A 21,790-nucleotide genomic window follows, 5' to 3' on the forward strand; every position below is an offset into this window, starting at 1 on the left:
GTTAACCAATCTAATTGTTTAGTTAGACATATTTATTTAGTCCGACATATTAAAATCCTATCAACTACAAGAGCCATATTCCTTTCCCAGCCAAATACTTTCCTTCACAGATGCACCACACCCCTTACAGTATTTAAGATTGTGGGGCTCAGATGTGCAACACCAATTAGGACTAGCTTTCACATGAATTAAGCAGTAACAAGGCTGAAATTACTGTAAGTGCTGAAACTTGACCTCTCTGAGAAACACTGCCATGTACACATGCAGGCACCCGTATCCATAAACATTTTAAATGTTGTGTGTTGGGCAGTCTCATGGATGCATTAGTAGTAAACATTACACCTGTTCAGAGCATTTGTAGCACCAGACTCCAGGATGGCATTTCTTCTCCTGAGTTTCTCCTGAGCTTCATTCTACTGTCTTCCACAAACTCCATTCCGTCCCCTGGGATCCTGCTACCCTCAGAATCTCCTTCCATTTAAAATATGTACATTTGATTATTCTTGCCTCTGTGACTGTCCTTGACCGAATCTCACTTTATGGATTTCTGCCCAACTCTACAACTTAATCAAGATTTGACTGCATTTTAATCCTAGTCTGCCATGTATTCCGAGTACTGCTCACTCTCTAACACACAGAGATCTGATTAGAGGGCTCTCTCCATTCCTTACACTAATATTAAAATTAAGAAGCAAGCCTGAGAACAGTCCCTGCTACAAATCTATTTGACACCTCCACCCAAACTGACAGTCTGAACCCTTACCAATGACAGCACAGGGCTTCTTTTGAGTGAACTGTGCATTTCAAAGTTGCTCCATCTAATCCACATTCCCGTAGCTTCCCAAATGGAGCAATGCTAACTTTGCTGCCTTTATCCTGCTAACTAGCTCACAGAGAAAAGACATGATATTGGAGTGATATGCATCAAACATGCTTTTGCGCACCAGTTCTCTGTGTTAAACTGAAATTCAACTCCACTAGAAATTATTATTTGGAGGAACACTTTTGGTTCCCCTTTTAATAACAAGGAATTGAGTAAGAATAAAGTCTAGGATTCAGCAACACGGGAATTTGATGCCTACCTCTTGCTTTCACCTTGAAGTCTTCTACAAAACATGAAACCAGTCTCAAACTTCCCTGGCAAATCCACCTCTGTTCCTACTCCTGGGCTTGCAATCCCAATGCCACCTGCATCCCAATTCCTTGCAATCCCATTTCCACATGGCAAAGCATCCCAGAATAGTTGTAACAGTTGCACTGGAGATTTAGGTCTCCAGCAAATCTCTTCTGCCAGAAGAAAGCTTTGGTATGGATAAGGCTTAGCTTGCTTAGCTACTGCACTTGCATGAACTCTTCATTACATTGACGTTTTTGAGCAGCCCACAACTGGAATTAGTTATCAGGGAAAACACAAATGTTATTGATGTTATTGTACCAATTGCATTAAACTCTTTTAATGAAAAACCTATATTAAAAAAGGGCAAGAGACCCTAAGGTAGAAATGGAAAGATCTCCATCTGCCTCACCCCAAAGCTTGGCTCCAGTTCAGCTTGCTACCAACTGCACCGCTCCGTGTGTACTCTGTGGCCTTCTTCAGCCTTTCCCCTTCGCCTTGCAACACCTTATACCCTTCTTACGACTTAACCATACAAACAGCTTGCGCTGTCAACAGCTTCGTTTAAAATTATTAGAAAACCCTCTGCAAAAAGAGTACATTGGCCTGTCCATCTGCCATCTGTGGATGGCTGGCAATGAAGTCTCCCACCCTAAGGAATTTCTTTTATTCTCATGTCTTTAAACCTCAGCAGTACAAGAAATTCCTCCATCACTCAAGCAAAGTGACAACTCATTACAACAGCTCTGCACAGGAATCTTAGAACTCATGTGGTGCAAAGTATGTTCTTGTCTCTCCTCCAGTATGTGACAAGACAGAAATAAGAGATGGCAGCAGGAATCTGTACCCAGAGTCACACCTAGAGGTAAAGGTTATATCTAGGGATGAAAACCAGGAATGTTCCCCTCATGTCTCCCTGTCTTCACCAACATTCATATCTGCACAAGTCTCCACTGCTGCTAGGGCCAGATATCCAGGACAATTAAGAGTAAATAAATTACTGCACTCATAAGAAAAGAGATGGCACTCTGCATATCAGGCATTACTGGGCCACTCAAGTATTCTCCTGGAAGAAATTCAACAAGTTCTTCCTCAAGGAACCATCCCATTCAACACTGTTTGACAGCAACATTAAGTCCACACATTTCATAACTACGCCCTTGAAAAGTGATGGGGAGGGAGCTGTAATTTTGTGTTATGCTCATAAATTAAACACAAACCAGCTTGTTAAATGGGCAATAGCCTTGCAAATTCAGTGAAAGAAAGATACTCCTCTTCATTGCCACCCCTTCGGCATTTCATATTAAAGGCCTAAACCTTGTTTCCTATTCCTGATAAAAAACCAAATAAGTTATTGCAGCAGCAAGGAAGCTCAGAAACAGCTTCAGCAGGTGGTTTTAATTCTTCTTCCACTGTTATCTATAATTCACTTGAAAGGCATCAAAATGAACAGTGGACATCAACAAGAAATTATTCCTCTCATTTAGCTCTTCCATATGTGACTGGTGGTGTGGTGTGCACTCTAAAAATTGCTAACTTTTGTTATAAACACAGCCCCACCCTTCCTCCACCACCTCTGACAGGAATTTCTGTAGAAAAGAGAAATAGGGTGGAGTTTTTCCAGGAGAATGTTTTTCATGATTTTGGTACTAACTACATTTGCAGGATTGACAGCATAGCATGTCACATCCTCCTTTTTCCAGAGGACGCTGCTACACTGGCAGCAGCTGCATGAACTTTCCAGCCTGCTCTGTATCAGTCCAAAGTCCTTATCCTGGACAAAGTCATGGCTTAGCTAAGTCCTCCAACCTTCTGGCTATTTTCACAACTCTTAATAATAGCAACAATCTGGTCTGTTTACGCAAAATTGCTTTCTCAAGGTCATCCCTCCTCTACTCTTAATGGACCAGCAACATCAACTCATCCTAACACAAAGGTTAGGAAGGCAGGTGGCAAAAAAAACTAGCAGCCATCAGAAGTTATCTCCAGATTTGGATACTGGAAATTAAAGGATCCAGTCTTCTCACACAGCCCAACCACCTGTGAAAGCAGCAAATACACCACATGGGATATCTCCTCAAGTTATGAACATGCACCTTAGCTATCTCATCATTATATGCTTCTCAGACTTCTCCAAAAGGGCAGGAGTACATTTTGCACAACTCAAATGAAAAGTTCATCATTGTGAGGATGAATAGGAAATAAGTGATAATTTGGAGGGACGACAGGAGCTCTGAAGGGAACTTCTACATGAGAAAGTAACAAGTTAAAAGCATAGGGTTGAAGGAGGCAGTAAGGATTATAAAAGGAAGACAACACTGTCAAGAGGTTGTATGGGCTCTTCAGAACCCACACCTCTCAAGGCTATTCCCATGTATTTCAAGAGCTCACTTGGGTGCAAAAGTTTCAACATCTAACTAATCAACCACCAGAGATCTAAGAATGCTTATACAAATCTAATAGAAAATACTTCTTAAGGGCTCTCGGGTCCACCATCACTGAATCTTTCTTTGGTCAAGAGAAAAAGATATGCAGTGCCCTAGATTTCCATGCTTTCCTTCTCCTGGCTGATGAAATTGACCCCATTAGGAAGTCCTAACCTGCTAAAAAAACCCAGTAGCACCACAGATGAGTAAGAATTGGCAGCATTTGCCATTCAGTAACCAACTACTGAAGTCAAAGGTCTACCTTTTCCACACACACCCCCCTCAAGCTCTCTTTACAGGCTCACAGCAGAGTTCAGAGAGAACACTGTGTCCCCTTGGCTGACCTCCTTACCAGCAGCAGCCTGAAAATTTCCCTCACCTACTCCTGTGATCAATGCATTGTGACTCCCTAATGAAAGCAATTTCTTTCTGTGGACCTTTTCCTAGTTGTTTATCTGCTTTGCTGAGTGCTTCAAGATTACTAGTCTATATGTTCTTTACAGGATCATAAGTACTCAAAGCAGGATTCAATGAAACCAGCATTGCCAATGGCAGCTCCAGTCACCCATTGACAATATTTTTGACAACAGTTGTCTCTAATGTAGCCCAGCTCATCAGCAGTTACTGCTCTGTCACTGAAGCAGATAAAAAGAACCTCAAGAGACTCCCAGCTTCAAGGCAGAACCAATCCATGCCATCTCTAACAGGAAAAAATGAAGATCCTGCCCAATTTTATAGACCATCTATTCTAGTAATTCACCATTTTTGGTCTTTCCAGCAATTCCAGGATTATGATTGCTACTCTACTTGTTTTCATACACTAACACAGTTGCACAGAAGATGAAGGTGAAACTTCTTTAGGAAGTAGCAACTCTGGCAGAGACCTGGGAGACACGGAAGAGCCATACCTTGCCACTGGCATCCATTCTGTGTAACAGCAGAACCTGCTTTACTACAGCAGCAGGAGCTCAGAAGCTCAAGTCAACTACCCCAGACTTCCTTCTCAACTCTAGCCTTCTCCCGCTGTACCCCACCACTTCCCAGAAAACATGCCTATCAGTTATACCAGCACCTACAGACATGCAGAAGTTGTTAAAGCCCCACATGCTCGTCTCTTTTGACAGCAATTAGCAGAATCCTGCCAGCATGGTGAGGATGATCCAGGCAGAGTAGATACATACAGAGCTTCACAGCCTGGTCCTGTATTAGCCCTACCCCAGGTAAGCTTATGTTCACTCCTGATTAGAAATAAAGCAAATTAATAGGAAAGCCATTAACTATAAATAAGTGGGTCTGTCACTTTGAATTAAGAAATACTCAGCTAAGAGAAACAGAAAGCATCCAATGTATTTGGGAAAGCAAACAAATAGCTTATCAAAATAAAAAAAAGATTCTCTACATACCACAGTAATTTGATGGGAGCTAAAAAAATTGGGATAATGTAACAGTATGGCATACAGCTTTTCTAATTATGTTAAGATAACATCTGCAGATATTTAGCACTCCAAGTATTTTGACATTAGGTGCTGAATAAAATTCTCCCTGTTCAGATTAAAAATGTCCAAAAAAATGAAACTACTCAGATTCTGGAATGCAGTGTCAAAATATTTGGAAATCTGACAGGGATTTTTGTTTTGTTTTGTTTTTTTGACTGTGTATCGAAATAGAAGATGAACATTTAGAAACTGTTTGAGTAGTCACACAGCACTGATGCCAGAAAGTGCTCTCAGCAGGCTGCATATTCTTCCAACAGTGACCACACACTCCAGGAACTCCTCAGAAAATTTGATCAAGGGTGACACACACGTTATGCCTGAAGCCAGAGGTTGCTGAATGGTCAGCATGGTGATGGGAGTGGATAGGAATTGGGTGACACATCGTAGACTAGTTTGGGAAACTTCTGGTGGACCTTCTGCCTTATATTTAAGAGGCCACCAGAAACACAAGCAGAAGGAGGTATGACATATGGAGGAGCAGCAGTCATATGCTATGGAAAAAAATATCAAGGTATAGACTATCCAACACCTGTGTACTACAGGTAGACAAACATCATTACTCAAAGCCACTTTCATGCATCAGCAATTCCATCAAGGGTGATCAATATGTTTTGATGTTTTTTCATGAAATATTTTTTAAGGTAGGTTTACAGAGTGAGTTACAACATTTTACTACCTACTTACTAATTGTTTTACTAACCAGATAATTATTAGGAAATTCAGGTTGCACTTAATAGTCTATAACATATATGAACATAATTCACTTTAATGAACATTAAACTTTGGAATGGACGATATTTTTAGAAACAAGTTTGCTATGTGGAACCAAATGTTGGACTTCGAAACAAATGTCTCAAAATGAGAGCAAAGTCACATTTCACTAAAGGAATTACTGGCCATTCTCTAGTAGAGAACTGCATACATGCAAGGATCTGTTCTAGATCCAAACCTTAAGGGAAGGCACCTCAGTCTGCCACATATTTACAGCATAGAACTGCCCTGCTAACCAGAGAGCACCGAGAAAATCACCTCTGGGAGAATTTCACTGTTCACATGGAAGCTTTTGCTTTGGTTACAACAGGAGTTGGACTCTGCTGAAGTGGGAAAATACCACTGTACTAGGATTTAGCAGCAATAGGAACAGGTATTGTTCTCTTGACTCCCCCTGCCTTCTCTTACATTTTGTCAGTTTCTAAGGGCAAGATGAAAAATGCTCAGTGGCAGCAAAGAGCTCTGCTACTCGCTGTATGCGATACACAGACTTAACTCCCTTTTGCTTCTTAATGGTGGCTTCGAGGAAGAAATAAGAAGGAACTGAAGTACTTGACAAAAGAAAAAACTCACACAAGCTCAACTCCTGAAGAGACCTACTGTGATATTATTGGAAATGTTACTCCATAATCTTCACATTGTATTTTCATAGATTGACAGTTCTATGTTTAACAGTTCACAGGGGAGGAAACCAAGACTTGGAGAAGTGAGGTCCCATCAACACCACTTTGAATGGTGCTTCCTTCTAAAGCACTTTAATGGGCTTTCAAACTTTCAGGTTTCTAGTTTTGATGTTCATTCTCATGGCTTCATCAAATTTTGTATCATAACTGCATTTGCTAGTTTAAGATTTTCCTGGCAGCGTTGTTCCGCACCTCTCCTCCTGAGACAAAGAAACTTTGCGAACAAGCAGTAAAAAAAAAAAAAAAAAAAAAGCACGTTTTTGCACTCTATCATACCAAGAGGAAAGTCTACATTTTCTTATGCTGCTTTGAAAATTGTAAACACATGGGAATCCAAGAGGTTTGAAAAATATCAGGATGACAAGATGCAAACAATAGTTATTGAAAATAGATAAAAATATTCCAAGAACTGAAATAGTGGTGGTGGTGGTAAATTCTCAAATTAGACCATTACTTGAACAGGGCTGCTCAAATTTCCTATCCTACTTGTATCCTTATGGAAAGAAAAAAAACAAAGTAAGCTTGGAATCACAATGGCATCACTTTAGAGGTGCCAAGGTTACTCTTGGAGCTGCTTCTTGCCCAAACAGCTAAGCTGTCTACCATCAATCTGCTTCTGGGGTAAACGGGACACTGGCTACTGTCCCAAATTCAAGCCATACAAACAAACAAGAAAGAAATCTGTTAGATTTGTAAAGTGAAATAAGACCTTGCCTAGCTGGAGAGCTCTAGGGCAGTGCTGAGCCCCTGAACTTGCTAGGGACACTTTTGCTCTCCCAAGAGATTACACTTGCCTTTGAACTTTCAGCCATATAGAAAAAAGGCTGAGTTGAAATGTCAGCATCATCTTGGATTCAAATCAATCAGCTTGATGCATGATTGCAATAGCTAAACCACTTCACCTCTGCACTGCCCTCGTCCATATGTTCTTTATATCAGCAGTCAGCAGACTGGGTGGCTCAGTGGATTCATTTCCTGTCCTAGGCTTGGGCTCCAGTTTAAACAAAAAAACCCAAACCAAACCAAAAAAAACCCAACAAAACCCTGAAACTGGAAAATAAAAATTAGCATCTACTGACAGTTAAATTCACCAGACTTGTTTGCATCAAGTCTCTTTCTTCATTCAAGGAAGTTGCAAGAAACCCTTCGGGAAGCCCTGGTACAACTGGTGATTTTTAACCGTCTACTCAACTAGCTGGTCAGAGTTTTACAAAAAAAAAATAAAGGAATTGGAGACATTTCAAATGTTGACATACCTTTGGGTGAGGGGAAAGCAATGAAGGGAAGGGCAAGGAGAGCCCCAAGCACTGTCAACTTAAAAAAGAAACAGATTGGAAGCAGCCATCTCCACCTCAGTAAATTAATAGCCCACTGAGTAGCAAAATCCCCACCCACTTCTAGAGCTCCGCTTCCTCCAGACGATGCCGCTCTTTATCAGCTACAATGCAAGAGTTAAATTCCCAAGATAATTTAAATCTAAACAATTTGCAGCCTTCAGCATTAGCGTAGGTGCCTGCCAGCTGGTGACAGTTAAGTGGTTACTTTCTCAAGCTAAACTTAATAGCTAAGGGTCAAGACACTGTAATAATCGAATTGCATTTAACAGCTTGCTCTATCAGAATGCAGTATGTTACTATGGAAGGGGAGTTTTCTGATTAAGGGTGTGTTACAGCAAGCCAGTCTCATCAGGAGTCTGTCATACTTTGGGGCTAGACATCCATGCTGGAGTGTTTCCTTTATAAAAGAAAAGTTGACCTGCCATTTGGGAGATAACAAGAAAGTATGCATGTCGGAAATAGCTGCACTACAGCCTTTGAATGATTTCAAGTTCTTTGACTCGATTTCCTTGGTTCACCCTCCCACCATCCTATCTTCCCTCATAAAATGCTAAAAGAAATAAATTTTAAGAGGGCAAGGAAGGCCTCGTAAAAAGACAGCTAGTAAAAATAATCCATCCTCCAGATAGGCTACAGTGGGTGCCCCAAAGAGACTGTTGCAGAACAGCACAAAAAAGGAGCAAGTATCAACCCTGCTCACTGGGGATTAAAGAAGGAATCAACAGATAGGATCTCCCAAGTCTCAAGATGCAAAAACACCATCAGTCTGAAGAAGAGACCCCACAGCCATGCCCATACAACTGCCAGAACTTATCTGTGTGTTTGATCAATCCATTATCTCCTGACTTAGCCTGTCCTACTCATGAAAATGCAACCTTACTATTCCAGGGCCCATTAGGAAAGAAAACTTTTTACTTCAGTCCCTGGAAACAGGAGACATCTTGAAGTGGAAACTCAGAGCCATTGTAGTTGCTATTCTGCTGACACATGGAGAACAATAGTGACTGTCAGAGAATTGGAGCATTTGCAACACAGCAAGAAGGCAAGTTAAAAATAGTGCAGGTCCAATCTGCCTTCAGTCATACCTACCTCACATCAACTTCAAAAGCACCAGCTGCACATACAAGTGAAATGAAATATTGAGGAGAAATCTAACTAATACCAAAAAAGGATTAAAGCCTTTTGAGGTCCTACCCTGCTAATTCACTGTGGCTTCATAACTGCACTGGTTTTGTTTGTTTCAGTTTTCTGTTTTCTTTTGTCTGCTGTTTCCAGGAAGGACCCACACATATGTAAGCATCCTACCCCCTCAGAGGAACCAAATTTGTAGTAGGAAGTAAGAGAGAGCACAGAAAGGAAAGAATACAAAAGGTTTTATATCAGGTTGCCAAAAAGCCCTAAAAAACTCTTTTCAGCCTCTTTTACTTACGATTCCAAGTGACACTAACATTAAGAATTAACATAAGGAGCAAGTAAACACTTCAGTTTTAAAATTGATGCCTCTGGACAGCTTGAGGTGCTGTGCACACCACTAGTGTCAATACTGCTGCTAGAAACTAAGTGGCACAACCCTGCTGTGCTAGAAAGGGGTCTTTTTTTTTTTAATTTTCCTCCTTCTTTCAAGAATATGGGACTGTTGGTAGCGCCAGATGTTTTAGGGAGGGGAAAAAAGGTAAAAAGAATCTCACACATAAAGTGAGGGCTTGCTACTGGCTTTCTGCTCACACTCCGCAGACCATATCCAAGCCCAAAAGAACAGTTCCACCTTGAAAACTGACTGCATAAAATTGTCACCTCGTTCCACAGACCTGCTCCTGTGAGATCGCCGCTGACTTTCTCAAACAAGCTTATGTTGGCTTTTTATTTCCACTGAACTCTACTGAGACAGATCTGGCACTGCGGGAGGGAGCTGGATTCTCTCCTTTACACCAGCAGCACCACTAAGCTGTAATTATTCACACCTGTCCAAACCTACCAGCACAATGGGCTGCACACATGGGCTTCTCTGGTCCCCGGGTCAGATCCTCAGCCAGGCTAAGCTGCAGCTACTTTGGAAATAACAGTTCTGCCACAATCCTTAGCATCCCTCTCCACTGTAGTGACAGGTAAAAATCCAAGCTGCACACAGCACCTTCTACTTTCCCAGGCTCACTTCTTATAGCAGCATGCTAAATTTCAAAGCTCTCTCCTGTAGACTGCAATTTAGGGTAGTTTTTTTAAGAGTGTTCTTGAGCTTCTGGGCAGCTATTGTTTCCTCAGCAGCCTGAAGCGAGCTGCTGTCTGCAACCATCATTTTTGTGACTGTAATGAGACAACTTCCTAGTTAGAGATTTGCCTGAATTGTGCGATTAGCACCGAGATATCACAGCACAAAGAAAAAGAGGTGCAGCTACAAACAGCAGAATCTTGAGAGATGTTGGACACCCCCAATGACCCTTCACCAGCCAGCAGAGGCAGGCTATCTTGACCTGATGCAAATGAACAGAAAACTCAAGGCTTAGTTTCTCTCCCATTCATAAGCCATGAACACTTATGACATACATTCAGCAGAAGCCTTAGTGCCTAAACCTGAAACTTGATGGAGAAGCAGGACTTGTTTCAAAGCCCCAGAAGTAACAGTTAAAGCAGAAAACTAAGGAAGGAAAATGCAAAACATGCCCCTTCTGTCCATCATGATGAGAAAAGACTTTGCTTTCTTCCAGCTCTGGAAAGAGCCCTGTGTTTTCATTCGAGTGAAAGATCAGATGCCAAACCCAAAACTGTGTTTTCACATGCACCGTGCAACCTGAATGTTGCACCAGTAAGTCAAGGGGAGGGTGGGAAGAGGAACAGAAGGTGCCTAATTTAATTCAAAACTCTCTGGGAACACAGATGTTATTTGTGTCCTGACCTTACAGGCATAAAATTTTTACAATCAGCCAACCAGAGACCAGCTTTCATCAGCTACAGCAACTGGTGACGATAGTGAGTTACAGAGAACATGCACACTGACATGGAGAAAGCACATTTTCTGAAGGACTGTGCAATGGGGACACGAAGCATGAGCACATCTATAAACAGGTCATCCCCGAGTATCCACTTCTCAAATTTCTTTCCCCTCCCTGTTCAGGCTTCTTTGCAGGCATTCAGTATGGTCTGTTTTCTAAGACCACCTTTTGGAGCTTGCATGTGAACTTTCAGATAACGACGGGGAGTAAAGAGAATAGGTGATTTGTTCTGTGTTTGAGAGGCATAGAGCAAATTAAGGAACAAAACCCAGCTCAACCCAGCCAGTCCATCCACACATCCCCTAGCTGCTCTGTAAGGACAGATGCATTGCTGGATAACTTACCCTCTTCACAGTTGCTCCCTGTGAAGCCAGGACAGCATCTCCACTCCAGCGTGGTCACAGTTCGGTAGGACATTTTGTACGTGGGCCTGATGAGAGTCCTGTAACTAACACAAACAAGAAGTCAGTAGAATGGACTTACCTACTCAAGGGCAGTGTTGCTACTGATTTGTAGCACATCTTCCTGCCTGGATATATCCCCAGAGCAGCCAGCCTCCCCCAGCTGCAGAAAAAGGGAGACACACAAAATAACAGAGCAAGGGTTTACCACAGTGTGGATCTGATTTGACAACCTTTTTTCTCCTTAAGTCCTCATACTCTTCTGGCTCTTCCCCATACCTCTCTCCCAAATAACACCAGTATGCTTTGTGGAGGTCTCATTGCTACCAAGTTGTTACAAGTAGCAGAGATTATGATTCTTGTTTCCCCGCACTCTACCTCTATGGGGATTTTTCTGACCTTGAACAAAGGCTGGCATTAGCCTTTCCTCACTCAGTACTAACAGAGTTTCCAAAACATTACTCTCACAAAAATTGCATAAATCTCTCGGGTGTCTTCCCTTCTCCCACCCCCACCACTCAGATCTGGGGTGTATCAACACATCAGCATGACAAAGATCATCATGACACATTACATTGGTGATCTCCATGGAGTCTTTTTTTCCAGCTAGCTGACCTGTGCCTCAGTTTTCCCCATCTGAAATAGGGTTACACTCTTCCTCACCACAGCCAAGGCTCTGCAGGACACATTTGTTAGCTCTGTGTACAGCACACAGCACCCCCAGGGTCCCAATTAAAGCACAAGTACTGCCATGCCCCACTGGAAACTAGAGGGCTACGTGCAGACACAAGCAGACCTGTGCAAGGCACCAGTGATTCTGAAGTCAACACAAAATGGACAGTTCCATAAATGCCAGCTTTTCTTTTAAAACAGCAGTCCTTTAAAGCTTGCAAATCAGAGTTTTCCCAGTATACTGCCAGGCAAGTCACTGCTGCTATTCATGAAGCTAAAAGCAAACACAGAAGTCGTATTCTACAAGCTCCCCTCAAAATTCCTACCCTTATTTAATAGCCAAAGGAATTTGGCAGGCACAGGGACAGGCTGAAGCTTTGGGATTACAGTGTTGCAGGCTGCAGCTTTATGCTTCTCTCTCAAGACACAAGCCCAGAGCACCCGGGTCTCCTTGGGGAAGAGCCTCCTCCCGCAGTGCCAAGAGCCACCAGGAGACGGAGCGCTGCCCCAACCTGCTCCGCCTGCAGTACTGCCCTGGGCTGGGCTAGGCACAAGGCCAAAATGGAGCTAGAAATTGCATGAATCTCATCCAAAATCCCTCCAAGGGGTAGCAGGCACAGGTGTACATCCAGGACAGCACTGCAGTGACATTGGTAGTTACTGTGAAGAGCAGTAACACAGGCTTGCCAGAAGAGGCTGCCCATGTATGTCTTGGAAAGAAGGGAACAGCTCAGTCATGGTTAACACTGTCTTTGGGAAACTAATTTCTCAGTAAACTGTTGCTGATTACTTATGCAAGCTGCCAAACACAGAAACCAACTTCTATAGCCACTGGAGAAGAGGGCTGCGCAAGCTTCCTCCTGAGCATGGGGCTGCCTGCACTTGAAATGGATCGCCCAGCGATAGGAGAGCAGTGCTGTCTCCCAAGAACATTACGTCCTCACCTTCCAAGTTGCCAAAAAGCATGCCAGTTACTTCTAATACTGACAACTGTGATCCAGGCACTTCTCTAATATGGGCTGGACAGAGCCAGCTAATCCCACCTAGTTCTTAGCACTTCTGCATCCAATGGTATTCAGGAGTTTGCAGTCTTGAGTGAGTTTGAGGACTTGGCACCATGTTGATGTAGGTAGACCTTCAGTGCTTTTTCAAAGAGACCTCAGGCATGAAGACTTTAAGTTTCTTGCTGAGGGCCTCTCAGACAGCTCTGGCAAAGTTCAGGAACTGAACCCAAGTCTCCCGACTCCCACTTCTGGCGTTGGACTTGAGACATCTTTCCACACGTAAGCCCTGAACCATCAGTCAGAAGTTCATGACTTTGTCACTAACACCACAGCTGGATTTGACCTTGAGATGAAAGTCTCCAGCCCTGTTACCAGTGTCCGGAGCCAGCTAGTCTCCAACCACACCGTGATTTTAAAACCATGTTTCTGCCAACACCAAGATGTTAAAGCTCTCTCAAACTTCATTATGAAGTGTGGAGAGTGGCTTGAGCCAGACTGGAATCTTGGCAGCAGTTCTGTGTCGGGGAAGTAGCTAGAGTTTAATCCTCAAACGAGCAAGGACTTCTCAGGGCATGACAAACGTGGAGCTCAGCTGTCACAGCCTACCACCCACCCTGAATTTCCTGGAAGAGTCCTGATGTTTGCAGCTCCATTCAGCATTATGCAGTCAGGCATGCAAAGTGGTCCCTGCTTGCTAGCTCCGATTCACTCTAAAGTTGCTCTGTTCTTCATAGCATCATTTTTCCTCAAGCATGTGACATGGCACCAAAATCTGTTGTTACATATATCATCACATCACACAGATTTCTGACTGCTATTCCAGGAGGGGAGCAAAGAAAACTCCCTTAGCAAAGCATGACCACTGTCTGACACCTGAAGTGTTGCAATTGAAGGAGAAGAAAAAACATGGAAAAAAGGAGAGGAAAAGAAGATACCTGTTAAAGGTCAGAAGCTTTGGAATGAAAATGTGTGGAAAACACAACAGGCAGGAAAAAGGATTGGTAGCAGAATAGGGAAGCCTTTCCCTTGGATGTCGCCCAAGCCACAAACGCTGGCATAGAAATCTGCAAAACCACAGTAAGAGAAGAGGTTAGGATGAGCCACAACCTGAACGACTTTGCTTCCCAGACAGCCAAAGGATGTGCTCAGCATACACAGTCCCCTTCAGCAGAAGGCTTCCAAGCATTTCACAGAGAAGCAAACTACTGGGACCTGCCACTCTACTGCAAGAGATAAGCGTCATTTACCAACGTTTGCTGAGGCTCACAGCAATGTCCCAGGGAGTGGGGCAACACTGAGGGAAGAACCCAGAAAACTCAACTAGCAGCCACTGCTTTTACTAGATCAGATCAAACACCTGGCTGTCCTTGGAGACTGCCTGATCAGTGTCAGACAAGTTACAGGAACTCATCTGCATGCAGTCATCATTTGGGAAACCGAGTCTCTTGCTTGTGTCTCTCTAACTGACTGCCCAGGAAGTAGTAATTTGGGGATGGAGCGTGAGATAACCGATTAACTGATTTGGGGGTATGAAGCTAGAAATACTGGAGAGGTCAGGACACACTGAGGGATGGCAGCCAACAAGTCTCACACCTCAGCATGCAAGGATATGTTCCCCTTGCTCTCAAGGAAGTGTCACTGAACACAACAGCCACACATGACACAAGAAAGAGAAAGTGTGTCACATTCTTGGATCAGAGCCTCAAAAATCAGGTCAAAGAGAAAGGCATGATCTCTGCCATGACCCAAGAAGGACAGCCTGTCACACACCGGAAATACCCGCCCCCTTTATGGATTTCCCCTGCCCTTTGACACTTACAAACAAAGCTGTTTGTACACAAATACCACATGAGAGAGAAGGTGTGAAACTCATTTCCACATCACAAGAGATGGTTTTGTTAGTGGGATTCATTCAGCCACTGAAGTTTGTGCCCAAGGAGACCTCCGCAACCTTCAGAAGCTTCTATTCATTTTTATTTAAGTGTCAGGTTGAAAGTTTCAACATCACTTACTGGTGGGTTTGAGGGTAACAAGAAGAATTAACTTGCCTTTTTGACTAGCAAAGAATCTGGAAACCAAGAAATCCAAGCTTTCTTTTATGTACTACTCTCATTGCAATGAAGTCACATATCAACCCAATGGGTCCAACCCTGTACAAATAACTGCCCTATTGTCTTTCTAACAGGGACAATCCATCTTCATTATAACAAGTGCTACCTCTGTATTAAAAAAAGATCAGAACAAAACTCATGGTAGTTCCTCCAATTTTTGGTACCCAAGCCCTGATTTACAGACATGCCAAAAATCTAAAATTCCCCATAGAAAATCAGGGTATTCTGAAATCAGATTTCAAATACATCACGTTAACGTAATCTAATCTTGAAGTACTTGACTGCCTTGGAAAGAAGGGAGGTTGGAAAGAGCTTGACAAGTATTAACATAGAGAAGATTAACATATCCTATGGGTGTACCCAGAGAGTCCGTTTCTCAGAGAAGCTATCAAGAACATATTTGGTTCCAAACACCACTATCCCCACTCCAGACAGACCATCATAACTATCCTCTCAAAGCCTACCAGACCCTGATTATACCAGGTAGCTTCTCTATGGAATACAGACAAGATAACTTCACCTCAAACTAGTGCTACAGCTGATGCAGGGACAAGGACTACCTTTGCCATCACATTTGCACTCACAAGCATGGCAGAGACCATCACTCTGTGAATCAGACCTGTGCTCTTTTTTTTTTTTCCCCTGCAACCCCAGCTTTTCCAGCTTCCCTAGCACAAAGGCAGTAGTTCCCCAGGGAAGAATGTAACCAGAGGAGTTTCAAATATGCTCCTGCAGACACTGGACAGAAAACAAAACCTGCAGCTGCAGGAGTGTTGGAAGCCATTGTACATGTCTCCTGCCTTTGCCAAAGGCGAGGAAGAGGACTCTGTTCCACTCTGAGCATGTCTGGTTTGCACAACTTACCGAGAGTCTAAAACCCAGAAAACAGAAACTTATACACCTTCCATCCCAAGTTGTACAGAGCAATACTCTACAGTCTCTCAGTCCCAAGGAAAAAAGATAAAGGACACAGAGACAGATGTTTCTGTGCCACCAGAGTAATCATCAGCTCCTGTCTTTATTAACAATTAGATCTCAGTGCTATAGCAGAGCAGCACTGCCAGCTGCCTCCCTACCAGCAGGGAGGAAGAGTGCCCAGACAGCATGTCTGGAGAAGATCAAAAGGCCTTCAATTAGCAGCCTGAGGACACCTGTGCCTGTGCACAATCTACAAAGCAGATGGCCCTCCACTAGGGCCCAGCCAGCAGCACACAGCCATCCACATTGTTCCCAAACATGAGAACGCACCTTTGTGCTACAGCTCTAATCCCTTACAAACTCAGAGCCTCTACCTATCCTGTTCACAGGAGCACTGTTCATCCTACAGTTGTATCCTGTGTGTGCCTGGGAGAGCAGGCATCTTTTTCCAAGCATATGACTCTACAACTTGGAGAGAAATAAGGGAGTTAAACACATAAAAGAGTTTGTGTGTAACAGGACTTGAAATGGCAATTCTAATGCACTGGAATAAGCTCTAGGATTTATTATTCAATTGACTGGAAAGAAAGAGAAGGATTTCCCTGCGGCGTTACTACTTCTGAAACTGAGGAGAAACATCAGCTACAGGCCAGTCTCTTGGGTGAGAGATCCCCAACTTCTCATACTTACCCTGTAGCAATAGAGTCTTCAAAAGCAGAGAAGACCAAAATGGATGAGCCTGCAGAATTCCTTCTTTGTTATTCTGCAAACTAGCTTGTAAAATCCCCCTGGGAGCAGAAACGTGTTCAGTTTAAATGAAAACAACAAAAAAGAAAACCCAACATTCAGAAACAGCAAGAATGATCCATGCAAGACATGTAGCCTGCTTACATTAAAAATGTCATCAAAAGCACAGAGCATTTGTGATAAGCCAAACAAGCTAGAATACTGAAAGGAAAAAAACATGCAATGACTGGCAGTTGGAAAGAGCATTACAGCCCAGATTTGCTGTGTTGCAAGAATGCTCTCCCCTTCCATCTCTCCCACCTTTGGGTGGTGTTTGAAGCTGACAGATGAGTAACTTTATGTTTGGGGTTTCAATGGCTCTTGCTGAAGTACGGAGACTGGGTAAGCCCATCCCCATACAAGCCAGCTCTGTGTTTCCAGGGGAATCTTCAGATTCTCTGAAGCCAGAAAGTGCTGCAGAGACAGGATGCTCAAAAGGTAGAGTGAAACAACTATGTGACCACTGAATACAGCAAAAAGTAGCAGGATGAACACTCACACAACCTTGCGGGGAACATTCATTTTTCTAGGATGAAACAAGTAGGAGAGGAGTTAGAATATCCTGCCACAGTCTGAAGCAGCATGCTTCCAGACATGAGACAGGGATTTTCACAGCAACAACAGTTTGAAGCAGAAAATGTTCATCTTCTGAAGGCTGAAACAGTGCATGATCTGCCAGGCTGTTCATCACATTCATTTACCTCCTGAGATACTGTTTTACTGACCACAAGTCATACGCAAATACTCTAATCAAAATTAGGCTGATTTTGGCCAATTAGGGTATAGCAAGAAGTTGTCCTACTCTCAAAGTCGTAAAACACAGTAAGACAAAAGTAGTACTGTTCTCATCTTACAGGCGAGGTGGCATCACTTGACTGAAGGCACAGGAAGTCACAAAAGTTCCAGCAACTGAATGCAGGTCTCAAATCCCTGCCTGGCCTATGCAAGCACCCTTCTCTGTGAGCCTCGAGGAGTGTAGTGTCCTAAGCATGATAGGATTGTGCATTAGCCTGCAGCTGCTGCAGCAAAATGATTGCTCAGGAGAAGGGTTACAATTCAGATGCCTGGGTTTACTGGGAGCAGGGTGCAATCATCCAGGCAGCAGAGACCCAGTGATTAGGTTGCCATTGAAACACCAAGCTAGAGACTTTATCCCTTCCTTCAGACAGATAAGTGGCATGCAATTTTTATAAGTACACTAGGAGCTTCAGCCAGACTGCTGGAAAGTTGCCCGTTCACTTCGTAGCGTGACAAAGCAAAGGCATATCCTATGGCGCGCAGAAGCTGAAGCCTTTACTACACAAATAGAGAGATTTCAAGAATAGATCTGCTGAGGGAAAATCTCCAGCCAAGACTGCTCCAAAGCAACTCAGCACCCAAGCTAAATAAAGAGTCTGGGGTGGAGGGCAAGAACAGAGCAGCTCATCCCGTCCCAGCCAAGATGACGACACTCCTGCAAAAGAGGTACAGCTGCCAGCTTCCCAAGAGCAAGTGAATAGACAGCAAGGACATCACACTACTGAAGCTGCTAAAGCTGGGGATCTCACAGATATTCCTCTGTCAAAGGCTTGACCCTGAGCCGCAGTTTGTGCAATAAGGGAAAGAAACATAACACGAATGAATGGGAGACAGGAAATGGATTAAATCCTTGTCTGGCCACACTGATGTCTGCTTGTAAGCAAAGTCTGCCTAACAGAGAACCCCTCTCAGCTGTCACCACGAGGTTGAGAGATGCCTTTTTTTTGGCTGGCATCCCTTTTGCTAGTGAGCAGCCCGATAACGGGTGCTGGCAGAATGAAAGCTCCCTCAGATACGGTTGACTCCCTGTAAACAAGGAGACGAAAACAGTTTGTTTCAAGTCGCAGCTGGGAGAAATACTATAAAGACAAAATAATGCCAATGGCTTACTGACATTTTGCATTGTGGCTGTTGTCCCCCCCGTCCCCCCCCTTCAAGCTCAGGCACCAGAAATCTCACTAGAGAAAAATAGGACAAGGCCAGAATATCTTTAAGTTTGTCTTTTTGGCAAAAGGAAAGCAGATATATTTATATTACCTGAACAATCACAGGGGTACAGAAATCATGAACATTTGTAGCCATTACCAGACCTGGAGCAAGTCTGACATTGCCAGAACCTAGACTTCCAGAAAACCTGAAAAGACAGAGATGCTAGTACAGAGAAGGTAAGGAGGAAACAAAAACAACATTGTTTGATGGGAGTGAAGCATTGGCCCTGTGAAACATTCTTGCTGGACCTGTCATGTAGAGCAGATACAGTCAAGCAGGCAATCATTAAGGACTGTAGACAAAATAGAGAAGCTCCTTCATATTACAGGAACACACTCAAGGACTGGTGACTTTGAGAAGATGTTTAGTGACACAAGGGATTCTTTGATTCCCATTCCATGAAGCTAGCATAAGCTCTCTCCTGTGTTTTGCGAAGTGTTGGGATAGGATGCTATCAGATTTGATACTAGTCACACTGCTTTTCCCAAGCGGTTGTCTTCACCCTGCACCACAGACAGCATGTTCACCACAAGAAAAAACAGACACCTGAGAAAACCAGGACATCTTCCAGGCAAACAGCAGGGTCACCCAAAGCTTTCAGACACAGGGAAGTAGGGCACCCAAGTTGAGTTTTCCGTTCTGTTCATCTTCTGTAAGAATTTTCAGAGACCTGTCAAAGGACGTTGTACAGCATGGTGGCCAATATAAGCTTACACACCCCTTTGAAGCCAGTTTCTTAGCAGAAAAATAAGGAAAACAAGTATAACTTGCCAGGAACTGCACTAGCAAGTGAGGTGCTGAATAGAAGAGGGACTCAACTTCCCTGTGATTTTGGGGTCTGTCTTTCTCATTGCTATCCTTGGGAGTTTTCATCTGAAAACAGGAGATGAGATTCACCTGAATTAGGAGAGAGATTGGATATTTTTTCTTTAGGAAACACCATTTTGGTGAAAGAGGGGTAAAAGTATAATTTAAAAATTTTTTTCAAAACTCAGCTTCACTCTGAGACAAAAGAAAGCCAGTTACTCACGCATCCATAGGTGCTGGCAACGTAACATTGATAGGCTGCTGCATTGGCCTAGGAAATAAGACCTCAACCATACAACATGACTTATGGTTACCAAATGTTGCCCACAGTAGTTACACGTCAAAAGATCCATAATTTTCAGTGGCTGTTTTTCATTCTGTTATTATAAGTCAGACGCACTGCCGGAAACAAGCAACCACTTATAAAAGATGTCTGGGATGGGGATAACTTATACAACAACCCACTCAACGCTCAGGACCTCAGTGTCTTCGACTTCATTGCTACTTGTTCTTGGGGTTCTCGCTTTCATACAGTGGCAGTATAGGAAATTATCAGGAAGCAGCACATGCAACTCCTGCTTTACCTTTGTGGATAACAAATGCTGCAGCCCACCCAGTTAACAGCTTTCTGAAGGTCCTTGGGAAAGAGACGTCCAGGGTCTTTCTCTACTTCATGCAAGAATATCATATGATGCATGATTAAAGGACAGACAATATAGTAATTTCCTTGGAAGGGTGCCATCCGCTTTGCTCGTGTTTCCTCCCACTTGCAAAGGGAACAGAGCATTAGTGTCCTCCCATCTCTTCTGGTAGGTTTCTTCATGGTGATCATCTTCCAGAAATGCAGCTCCTGTCAGCTGAACTTTCACCAGCCAAGACCTTAAATATCAATAACCCCAGCTTCTTTCCATGATAATTTTTCTTTCTATGTGAAAATAAGTCTGCTGCCATTCTGCATTGTCTCCAAACAATTGGACTCGTCAGGCAAATGAGCCAAACTACATTTGAAACTGAAAATGTTCCATGAATAATAATGTCACAACAGCACACACTACTCAAAGTCTCTGGGTTAACAATGTAAGAATCAATGTATATGAGTAACTGCAGGAGCCCACAAAAAGGATTTTTACTAGTAACGTGATCAATTGTTTGGTACTTATGAAACTACCATTATGTTAACAAGGAAAAATAAGCATGATTTTTGGCAAGTTTAGGAGACAAGGTGAAAGCTCACAAGTTTCTAATGACAATTATGTGCTTAAAAAGTCTGGGAAATTAAAAAGCTTCAACAGAAGTTTGGCCACAACAGTGTAAAATATTAAGTGTTTCAACCACAGCCTTGCATAAAACAAGACCAAAGAGACACCAAAGCAGATATATTACAAGTGAAAAAACTTAAACTGACCACTGGCCAAGTAGAAACTGGAGAACCAACTGTGGTAACTGCCACATGCAAAATGTGAATTCCAGATGAAGAGTCACAAGAACAGACTGGGAAGGTGGATCTCTGGGTATTTAAGTGGGTAGTTCAACCACATTCTGGCTAGGTTATCAACTACAAGAGGACCTCAATCAACACCCTGTGGGTGAACTGGTAACAATAACAATAAAATGACTAAGCTTTGTAAGCTAAACTATGGGCTTGTCTACATGGCAAATTGTTATAGAAGCTAGGTGTAAATTTAGAGCACAATGGCTTTTTTGCACCAATTCCCAGACGGGTGGGTAACACTATTCTGCTCTGAGAATGTCTTTTCAGAGAACGCAACAATACAAAGACACTTTGCATACTGAAAGGTGGTAGCTGGGGATAACTATTTCATACTTTTTTTTTTTTCTTAAATGTAGGTGGGTCCCAAGACCACAAACGATTGAAAGGCAAAGCAGGCTCAGGACAAATTTTTGACAAGTCACTGTCTCTAAGCTTTGTTTCTCATCTGGGGAGAGAGGACATTGTGGGACATTGTGCTTTCGTGCATGTTTCTAAAGAATATTGAAATGCAGGTGTAAGAGGTGCTGTAAGGAAATTCCACTCCAAATGGTACAGGGCATATTACCTTTGTCCATCACCAGCTGCAATGAATTTGATCAAAGCTTTCCAATGTATGTGATCAATTATTATCCTAAAGACCTGAGTATGAGGACTTGATACCAACAAGCCACATAGTGCCATTGGTCCAGCATCCCTGCTAACGCTGTTCAGTCACACTGCACTCTCTTGGACTCCATTATTTATTTAGCTTCACGATGGACTAGCAACAGCCTCCTGT

The 21,790-nt window shown here is 43.0% G+C and overlaps 1 protein-coding gene across 7 annotated transcripts in view; it reads right to left on the reverse strand.

Moving 5' to 3' along the window:
- The window catches only part of COL26A1 (collagen type XXVI alpha 1 chain), a 180,615-nt gene that overhangs the window by 133,031 nt on the left and 25,794 nt on the right, over window positions 1-21,790 (reverse strand). For 5 of the 7 annotated variants that reach the window (XM_069791431.1, XM_069791434.1, XM_069791432.1 and 2 more), the window contains exon 3: window positions 11,159-11,262. In XM_069791431.1, the coding sequence (XP_069647532.1) occupies window positions 11,159-11,262 (104 nt within the window). The remainder of the gene's footprint in view (window positions 1-11,158; window positions 11,263-21,790) is intronic. The other 2 variants (XM_069791433.1, XM_069791429.1) reach the window with 1 other exon arrangement.

The sequence above is a fragment of the Haliaeetus albicilla genome, chromosome 9 (genome assembly GCF_947461875.1).
Source record: "Haliaeetus albicilla chromosome 9, bHalAlb1.1, whole genome shotgun sequence".
Taxonomy (NCBI): Eukaryota; Metazoa; Chordata; class Aves; order Accipitriformes; family Accipitridae; genus Haliaeetus; species Haliaeetus albicilla.